Source organism: Toxorhynchites rutilus, unplaced genomic scaffold (genome assembly GCF_029784135.1).
Source record: "Toxorhynchites rutilus septentrionalis strain SRP unplaced genomic scaffold, ASM2978413v1 HiC_scaffold_167, whole genome shotgun sequence".
In the NCBI taxonomy this organism is placed as follows: domain Eukaryota; kingdom Metazoa; phylum Arthropoda; class Insecta; order Diptera; family Culicidae; genus Toxorhynchites; species Toxorhynchites rutilus.
In genome coordinates, this window is record NW_026599726.1 from 1 (window position 1) to 10,797 (window position 10,797).

At 40.0% G+C, this 10,797-nt stretch overlaps 1 protein-coding gene across 1 annotated transcript; it reads right to left on the reverse strand.

The window, feature by feature from the left end:
• Positions 1-4,525: 4,525 nt before the first annotated feature.
• Positions 4,526-5,942, reverse strand: LOC129781697 (uncharacterized). Its single transcript, XM_055789269.1, has one exon. It carries the CDS (start codon positions 5,940-5,942, stop codon positions 4,686-4,688), a length of 1,257 nt encoding a protein of 418 aa, XP_055645244.1. The 3' UTR covers positions 4,526-4,685.
• Positions 5,943-10,797: the final 4,855 nt, after the last annotated feature.

The following is a 10,797-nucleotide window of genomic DNA, read 5'->3' on the forward strand; positions in this document are numbered from 1 at the left end:
CGTGACGGGACGTGAACGTGACGTGTATGTTGCATGTGAATCGCACTTAAAACTGCAACGGCCGTACGTTTTTTTCTCTCAGCGTTTGGATCGATTAATCGACGTAAATTATTCGTTCGCTTCGATTATTGGTTGTGCAGTATTCGTTCGATTAATAATCGATTTCTGTAGGAAGTATTCGATTAATCGATTAATCGAACGATTATCGGGGATCACTATTCACTCCGCTTTGGTAGTCTGATAATGAAGGTTCTCACCGCAGCGTTTCACTACTATCTTATACCGAGTAGCCTTTCTCACAGCTACAGTTAGAACTGAACATTCACTCTCTCATTCTTTGTTTCTCTCTGTCTTTCTCTCTCTCTATTTGTTTCTCTCTTTCGCTGTTGTGATGTTGTTGCAACCCTTTTCGAATTCTTCAATTCACCGGATCCAATAGTGATAATGGATCTGGACGTCCCCGTGATTTGAATACTTGCTCATTCCAACAGGGGACCTTGCGTTATGTACGAAATGCGTAACGCGATACGAGCAGCGATAAGAGACATAGGATGATGAATAACACCGACACGTAGCAAACGAAGACGAATATTTTATCAGACAAACTACTAAACTAAAAATATTTCTTGAACTATTAAGGATGATGAAAGACTGTGTTCAACGATGACCGTGCTGAGAGAATAAATTCCTTCTACTACTATATTTTTTACTACTAAGCCGCGTCCTGGTTTTGTTTAAGCTTAGTATCTACTATCAACTGTAACATATGTTCTTCCACGTACCCGCAAAAGAGCACGCTTTCCAGCGTCACCCGTCGCTTCCTTTTTTAGAACGAACTAACTGAACATGTGTGGAAAGTAGAAATCGCTGAACGGAATGGATTAATATTATGCTGTCAAAAAAGTCCTGCGGTATTTCCGCGAGGTGTCGTTGTAAGCGCGTAGTTCTAGTTGTATTCATTGTATCGAGTCATACCATAGCTTGTTGGAAAGGTATTTTTGCGCTATAATAAAGTCCTTGACAGTGTTTTGTTTGGTTAAGTCGTTCGTGAGTTATAGTGTCGCAAATATGGAGCAAAATAAAGAGAAAATCCGACATATTTTACAGTACTACTATGACAAAGGCAAAAATGCATCTCAAGCTGCCAATAAAATTTGTGCAGTTTATGGACCCGATACAGTTTCCATTTCCACCGCACAACGATGGTTTCAACGTTTTCGTTCTGGTGTAGAGGTTGTCGAAGATGCGCCACGCTCCAGAAGGCCTGTCGTCGAAAATTGCGACAAAATTGCTGAATTAGCCGAGAAAGACCGGCATAGTACCAGCCATAGCATCGGCCAAGAGCTGGGGATAAGTCATCAAACCGTTATTAACCATTTGAAGAAGCTTGGATTCACAAAGAAGCTCGATGTATGGGTGCCACACACGTTGACGCAAAAAAACATCTTTGACCGTATCGACGCATGTGAATCGCTGCTGAATCGCAACAAAATCGACCCGTTTCTGAAGCGGATGGTGACTGGCGAAGAAAAGTGGGTCACTTACGACAACGTGAAGCGCAAACGGTCGTGGTCGAAGCCCGCTGAACGGCTCAGACGGTGGCCAAGCCCTCATTAACGGCCAGGAAGGTTCTGCTGTGTGTTTGGTGGGATTGTCAAGGAATAATCTATCATGAGCTGCTTCCCTATGGCCAAACGCTCAATTCGGACCTGTACTGCCAACAACTGGACCCCTTGAAGGTAGCACTCATGAAGAAGAGGCCATCTTTGATAAACAGAGGCCGCATTGTCTTCCATCATGACAACGCCAGGCCACACACTTCTTTGGTGACGCGCCAGAAGCTCCGGGAGCTCGGATGGGAGGTTCTTTTGCATCCGCCGTATAGTCCGGACCTTGCACCAAGTGACTACCACCTGTTTTTGTCCATGGCGAACGAGCTAGGTAGTCAGAAGTTAGCCACAAAAGAGACCTGTGAAAATTGGCTATCCGAGTTTTTTGCCAATAAGGAAGCGAGCTTCTATAACAGGGGTATTATGAAGTTGGCATCTCGTTGGGAACAAGTCATCGAACAAAACGGCGCATATTTGACTTAAAACAGATGATTGTAACTAATTTTATGAACAAATGAAAATTCAAAAAAAATACCGCAGGACTTTTTTGACAGCCTAATATAACGGGGTCTTTGTTAATGCATGCTCATTTTTCAGTTTGAAATTTTGATTGATTTTTTTTGCGATTGAATGAGATTTTGGAAATTTGAAAGGTTTATATATATATATTTTTTTCAATTTATGAATTTATGTATATAATGTGTAATTTATATACTTTCTGTTTTGCAGAAAAACTCAGGAGAAAGTTGAGATAATTCATGAATTAGGTATACAAAAAGTCTTCGGATAAATTGGAAAAATGTTTTTCGTTGCTTCAATCCATTGTGTGTGCGTGTTATTGTGACAACGATTACTGGGTTGTTTGTGAAAATTGGAAAATGTTACGGGGTTTTTTCTCGGATGGAATCTTTCTTAAACACAGTGGCGTCTCGCCAATCTGTTCAAACCGTTCATGGACAGGTAGACGATCTCAGAAAAATATCGATTTTTTATTTCAAATTTGTTGATGAGGATGAAGAATTATCGCAGGCAATTTATTTGTAACTAGCTGACCCGGCAAACTTCGTCCCGCCCAAAATTTGTTTTTTGTTTTCAATGCCTTCAAACATTCACGTTTTCTTACTATACGCAAGTTCATGGGTCCAATCGCAGAACTGTTCATTGATTAATCTTCTAATCGACCCCGTTGAATTTACCTTTTACTATAAAATTCCTAGTATTTCTACCAAAACTCATCATTATAATATCAGATTATTTTAAGGCACAATTCTCGATCAAGATTTTTCAACCGCTTGCAAATAACATGTTACTCCGTTACATGAATAAATGTTTGATACAGAAAATATGATAAATAAAGACAGCCCAAAATCGGACAATTCCTTCCTCGAGTTTTGCTCTTATCAACACATTGTAGAACATATGGGAATTAAATTTTCCGAATTTTCCCTTTTTCCTTCAAAGTTTTCCGAAAATTTCCAATTGTCATGTCAAGGTTTGGTTGGAATATTTTTGGTTGAAATATGTGTAATATTTTTATGGGACCCGCTCTCCATTTCAGAGGAAGAAGGGATGTCATACCATCATAGAAACATTTCTCGTACTCAAAAACCGTACTCACATCCCAAATTCGGCTCGATTTGCTTGGTTAGTTCTCGAATTATGCAGAAATTTGTGTTTCATTTGATTGGAGCCCAAAATATAAATAAATTGAACTAGCTGACCCGGCGAACTTCGTCCCGCCCAAATTGATGTTTTCGTACAATTTAGTCCCCGTACTATTCGTTAAATGATCTTCAAATTGATCTTTTTCAAGGCTGAGGCGAATGAGCTTTGAAGTGTAGAGGAAGTAAATAAATCAATAAATTCGCGATGGCTGTCAACAAATACACTTTGATTCCGGAGGAGCGCGATATAAGTTTCTATTGAAACTAAAAATATTTAAAGAGTAATGTCTGAGACACGACCGGACTACGTTATTATTTCATTCAATTCGTTTATTTATTACGCCAGATATTTTTAGGACGGAAAGAATTTGAGAGTTAAAAACCACGTGGTTCAAAGCGATACACATCGTTCAACTAGTACCGACAAGTGTTTTTTTCAACGCAAATAGAAATGCAAACGCCGAAATTCATCACAGATCCGACAGATTGTTATTCCATTCCACAGTACACACTTTCGGAAGACCCATTGATGGACGACGAGACCGGTGTTAATGGATGTAAAATCGACGAATAAAATAAACAACAAAATATTCAACTGCAGAAATATCGCAGCTGAACGACAACTCTGAAATGGGTCGAGTGGATGGATGGATGGATGGATGGAGAGAATAAGTTTGAGTTGGCGGAGCGAAACCAAACAAAAAAAAGAGAAAAAAAATGAAAGCTAAAAGTAGATTCAACGCGAATTTGTTAGGGGTGGCGGCGCATTCAGCAGGGTTTGTGTGTGCGTGTGGTGTGTTGCGGGGCGCGCGAGGAAAGACGGTGGGTGACCTATAAAATTTTATCGCCTGACTGTTCAAGGTCGCGTACTTGAAACAAGTGTTTCTCATCGGAAATACACTCTCTATGGTATTTTTTTCCTGTTTCATCTTCCGTCTTCACTAGCGGCGTTGCATTTGCTAGCGATGATGGTGATGATCTTTACTCTGTGTATTGGTGAGTGATGGTGTGCAGTGGGAAAATAGACGTTGTGAGTTTAAAATGGAGCGCATTTTCAGGGGGCTCGTCCATCGTCATTGATGACGCCAAATGTCAGCGAGTACGATGAACTGTGTGCTATGGTTCATGTGAACTTGTTCCGCTGATTCACCCAGCAGAGGGTAGAATAAACATTGTTGAGCGTTTGTTATTCTGCACGAGTTTAAATATTTATTTGTTATTGAATTGTATTGAGATTAAATAAACGGTGTGTGCGGCTACATTCGAACTAGCTACTACTTGTGAAAACACATTTTTCCCAGAAGCCAATTGGTAGCTGATGTTCAATAATTAGTTACAATGTACCACAACTCTATTTCATATATTGAAAAACATTTGATGGTCAAACAAGCAAAATCACTTTGTCTCGAAATTATGATGATGCTCTAGCACTCTCGGCGGTCCGGATGTACATCAGCAGTGTGTAGCAAGTCTCCAGTACCATCCGGAAGGTTTCCATCGAAATGTCGAACATTTCTCCGCAGCGAAAACGCAACCTCTGCTGGGTGTGGGCAGTAGAAATCGTAACAAGGGCCCGGACGTGGCGTATCCGAGCAGTTTTATCCGCCGAGTTTGGGTCCATCCACCGTGGCCATTCCCAGTGGATGAAGGTTTCACAAATCATCTCCGTTCGATCCTGTAGCGCTTCTATCAAACTGCAAACAATGAAGCATTCAATCAGAAAAACAATAGCATAGGCAAGGGCCGTCGCCACTTGAAACGTCAGGTTGAACGATGTAGCGACTGTGACCGCCAGAAGACTCTCGGTTGTGAGCACTTGTAACAGAAAGATAAATGTCGTTAGTTTCCGTAGGATTTTCGTCATCGATAAGAACTCTTCGTAATCGGCAACCGTTGCTCTGAAGCGTCGATCAAACGAAGCCCAAAAGTGTTTCTCACGCTCCAACCCGGTTAGCTGCAGCTTCTCGCCATCCCGCTCAGCATTTTCCAGAACAGTGTCGAACGACTTTGCGATGACAGTCAGCTCTCCGACAAAGTATTGCAAAATAGCGATAACCGTGAAGGAGATAATCCAGGCCGCGTTGTTCCAGTATATCAACGGAAAACCATAGATAGCATCAATCGCAGCAGAACACCATTGGAATCTTGATCCGAGATCTACCGTGAAATGGAAATACTCTTCCTTCCCCATGAAAGCCCATGCCAGTGAAACTAGATTCACCGGAAGTTCGGTGACCAGAATGCCTCTGACCGACATCTTAAAGCAATCCCGTCTAAAACGATCCGCTTCCGGTCCTCCACATTGACGTCTTGCCCTCGAGTTCAAATAAGTCCTGATTTGTAGAAAGTGCTCGTAACAGGCGTCCAACACTATCAGCTTCAGCATCGATAGAAACGAGTAAAGAAACATCATTCCAATTCGAACCGCACGGTCGTCGGGATATCCGATGGCCACAAATGTATCACGAACGAGGACAACCTGCTGAAGAGCGAAGAACGCTCCCACGGCTCGGAAACAAGTACGAATCAACCAATCCTCCGGCCGACGAAGTCCTATTCCCGCGGTGTAGTGATGAACCCAGATGAAGTGACTGAAGAGATCGTGCGACTGATCGTAGTCGAGGTGTTTTCCGAACACGGATTGGACGTAGCTTACCAGCTTTGCCATATTGTTATCTAGTGTGAACTGATTCAAAGAGAACGTGGGCACCTTGTTTTGTACCAAGGGATTGTAACTGTATCCTCTTCCGAAAGAAGTTTTGATACACATTTGTTGTCATTGAACGGAACACGTGAAGTTGTTATTTGTGCTGGGAAAGTGGCAAAATCCGAGTTCAGCTGCGATATTCGCATAAGGTTGTCACAGGGGTAGTAATAATTAGTGTTGTGAAAAGTGTGGATTTAATTGCGGCAGGTGGAGGATACGTAAAACTTTTGTATACATATGAACGTTCTCAAGCACTCACATATAATTTATAGCAGTAACTTTTTCGCTGCGGTTTGAATATTGTATACTACATGATCGATTCGCTAATGTGCTTTATTCATGTTTACACACCAGTTCCAACAATCACAGTTTCTGGATAATGATTGTGATGGCGTGTCGTGTTCATATATCCACGTTTGGTTCAAAACTACCGACAATGAAAAGTGAAAGCGTCATTTGTTTCGAAACCAATCTGAAAGAGCTATCTCTTTCGACATCAATCTTTCCGTCGTTTGAGAACCAAATCTTCATACGAAATGTTCCGAACAAATCCTAATGTTATTTTGATCAAGGATTTTTGGATTTCTTTAATTTTTTTCTGAAGTTTCGATGTACACCGCCTTCCAGATAGAGCACAGTGTCGGAAAACTTGAGCATTAAAAAATTTACAAGCAAGAAGGTTGAGTCCGAGACACGACCGCGTAGTTGATGTAGGATTACGTTAGGCTCTTGCATATTAATGATGCATAATAATTTTGAATATATTTGAAAAATTCCATAATCAAATTATATGATAATAATTTGGTGACCCGTGGAAGAAGGATATGCTGAAAACTGTTCCCTGTGTCATGTGCCATGATAGCCCTACGTTCTGTATTGATAAAATATAGGAAAATATATATGGACGGTGAATGAATTGACATTTTTGATTCAAAGCAAACGGAACACAAAGCTACGAATAAATGCATCAACACAGACAGCTCAAATTGGACGATCCGTTTTCGTTGCGCGACAAACGTTTATGACAATTGATTTTAATGTATGAATAATGGAAAAATAATCTGGCTTTGGAACTGTTTTCAGCAAAACGATACCAGATAGTGTTACACTTACATTTGTACTAGATGTCTTACGAATTTCAATCGAACTAACAACGCCTACTACTCAGAGACTACGAGCAGGCTGAAAGATGTACGAAAAAACTTTGATTTCATGGTCCGATTTCCTTAAATTTCTATTTTTTCTTGTGAATCCTTAAGACAATCACTGAGCAACAATTGTGAGTACAAGACTGGGTTTATATTTCAATAAAACGATGACCCTATGCATACAGCTAAAAAAACAAGGGTCTATTTTCATTCTCGTCGCTGAAAACATCTCTAAAGGCCTCCTCATAGCCCAAACATGGGAGTAAAATCAAAATCGGTCCGCCAAATTCCCTATCGTAATTCAATGTTTACACTTCTAATTAAGCGTTAAATGGAAGATCTCCATATTATAGCAAATTGGTATGTCATAAACTGGGCACGAAATCTTCGAAAATGAAAAATGAATATCGACTCTCCTCTCAGTCTCTTCGCATGGACTAGGACTACTTCGGCATTCGCCGTCAACAACATGCATTGAATTGGCTAGACATGAATCGACGAGCGTGTAAGAGCGAGGATGACTGATGAACTATTCTAGTCAATGATTATTCTAATTGACGGTGACTGATGAATACAAATCTGCCTTTCCATTCAACTGACTTCAATCTACACTTCTACTTCTCCCTGACACGAATCTCTTTACCCGTGTATACAATCTTATTTTTAAAAGTCCATTTGAAGTGAAACGAAAACATGATTCCTGGTGCAAAAAAGTAATTACACAATTAATGGACGGTTTATTGTGTACTCACCGAGAACTCAAACCAACAAACTTAGACAGTTATCAGGTATGCTATAAAGGTCCTCGCGTTAGTATTAGTAAATAACGTGCAAAATAAAGTGCAGTTTGGGAGGAATTCTAAACAGAATTTTAGTTCACTTTGTCTCCGAGTTCAATTTGGTGTAGAAAACACAGAAAAACGGGTTTATATCAACAAAATTCACGAATTTGGCAGTGATTCTGAACACAACACTGCACGCTATTTTCTGTGCACGCGTGAGTAATTTTCGTGTGCGATACAAAAAAATCTAGCTCACCTGTAGTATATGTCAAACCACGTTGAACTCAAACATCGATACATGCATATGTGATACATGAGAGAGAGAAACGAATTAATTTGGGGGGGTCTGGTGTTACTTCAAAATACAATGAAGTCCATTTGACTAGAAATAATTAAATGAAATAGTCGAGTCGTAGAGGGAGATATCGACTAACCCCGACTGACTATTAAGTCATGTTGAAGGAGAAACTGCGTGAAGAAGCCAAAAGTAATTTCCAATTGAATACGAAAATGTACGGAAATACGGATTTTCTTCATAGGCCGAGACTATCCTCAGTTGATAATGATTATGCCGAGCCATGGTCATACAAATTATAAACTGAGAAGATTGTCTACCGTCATCATAAACACAAAAAATAAATGCACCAATCAAATACTGCTTTCGGTTGGCTTTCGGGTGCGCTTAACGTTGAATGAAGTAATCAAACATATACCGGCCAGAACCGTACCGGCGTAACTAACGGCGCGGCAAGGCAAATGAAGAGAGACACCGGCAGGGAAAAAATATTATCGAAAGCTTAAACAGTGGGCTAATTACAGAGCGTCTTTAAACCGCCGAACAGTGGGTAAAAATAAACCAAAAATGCCAATTGCGTTCGGTAGAGCGGCTTAGCCCAATGAACTCGAAAAATGATTGATATGGGGGAAGAGAGACTCTGTTTCTTTTTGTTTCCGCCGCTACTTTAATTAGTAAACAGTTAATATCTGCTAATTACTTTTACCTTTTGATTTGAATGAAATATCGCTGCAAATGGCAAACGATATATCGCAAAATATGTGCGGAGGAGAAGAAGCACTCACTCAATTGACGTTACACCACATTTCCAAGCAATTTTCCCACTGCTGCTTCTTCGTGCTGCGAATGGATTGAATAAGGGCAAGTGAAAAATAAAAACAAATGGCTAATCATTACGAAAGCCATTATGAATCATTTGATGCAATATGATATGGGGAATAAAAGTAGCCGCCTCTTGTTGTTACAGGAGAGAAGGGTAGGGGGTCACTGTTGTATAAATTGAGTGAGAAAATGAGTAGAAAGCATCACAAGTTCACGCAGAGAAACAGATGGCGAGGGTCAACGCTCGCCCGGCAACGATTCGCCGATTAGTTTGTTTATGTCTAAGGCGCAACGTCATTCCGTAGTTAAAACAGCTGATTTATTTGCAGTGTATGGGGTCGTGGTTGGAATATAGATATGCAGATACAGTGTGCGCATTAGTGCTCGCAGTGTGATTACTCAGTGACATCGTTGGAATATTTTCATTTGCCAACCTGCTAAAACATCAACTACCAAAATAACAAAACTGTTTTTGTTTCATCTCCCATCCATTCGCACTAAGATGATGGTGGTGGTGATGATTTAATGCAACTTCCGAGCTGCTAACAACGACCGCGAAAGAAATGCAACCAGAAAGTGGATGAAAAAAAACCTGCAACCAAGCCACTCAATCATCCACTTCGGTAGGGAACAGTTGTTTTTCATCGCTAATATACACACAAAGCGCCAGTGTTCGCGTCCCAAAAGAGCTTACTCTACAAAACAGAAACACATCGGGTTTGTACCAGCTGTAAATTGCTCCATCAACAACGACAAATTGGAGATCTCGCAGAATTGGGACTTTGTTGAAAACTGTCGACTTGGAGATGGAATTGGATGCATTTTTATAGTTTCGGTTTGATCACAATGACTTTTAGCTAATATCTAGTTTGGTATGAGAATTTATGATATGTACATTCGTACGAGCATCTTGTAATTTAACCATCTGAAACCAATTTTTTTTATTTGCGCCATAAAACTATAGTAGATCATATTTTTTATGGGAGAATCGAAAAACATAACGGCAATTTTTAAATGCACGAATTTTTTATTTATACCACAAAACCAGTAATCCGCCTTAAGGCGGGGTTGGGTATCTGGCCGAAAAAAAAAAATTTCCTTTGGAAAGATGGAATTGTAGAAAAACAATTCTGGTTTGGTTGCAGGCACGGCAGTGGAACTTCATACAAATCACTCGTCGAAAAGTGTCTCCTTTTTCACCGCTTGTTTACATCGACGAATATATTTTTTCCACTATGTTTATATCGCCTCCAATTTTAAATTTTTGACGTAGGACTATGTCTTACATTAAAGGTGCCAAATGAGAAAACAGGTCGCGTTTTATGAAATAAAGTTAACGTTAATAACTATTTTTCCTACGAACGGATTTAAACGTTTTGTATACCAATCGAATTGGAAATTTTATAAGATTTTTGTTGTTGGATATGCTATACATTACAATCCCATAGTCTGTATATGGTTTAAATTGATGAAAATTAGAAGCATTCCCATTTTCCCATACATTTGTTCTGTAAATTTGTGTGCTTTCCCGAACAGAGCTGTCAATAACGGGTAACTTATGCAGCCGTTAGAACAGAAACAACGAAGGGGGATAGCGAAAAGAGAAAATTTGAGAAGTAAACTCCACCCTTGCATAGTAAGTAAGCTGCCGCTAGCGTATAAGTATTGCATCAACTCTGAGGAAAATTTTCAGAATCTTTCTGTGCCCGAAACAAAACAGGTCGCTTATTCTGATCGTTTTGTGTTTAATGTTTCCCCTCGAGCTGTAA

Bases quoted from the DNA above. Each gene is read 5' to 3' on its own strand.
- LOC129781697 (XM_055789269.1), bottom strand. From the start codon at position 5,942: ATGGCAAAGCTGGTAAGCTACGTCCAATCCGTGTTCGGAAAACACCTC.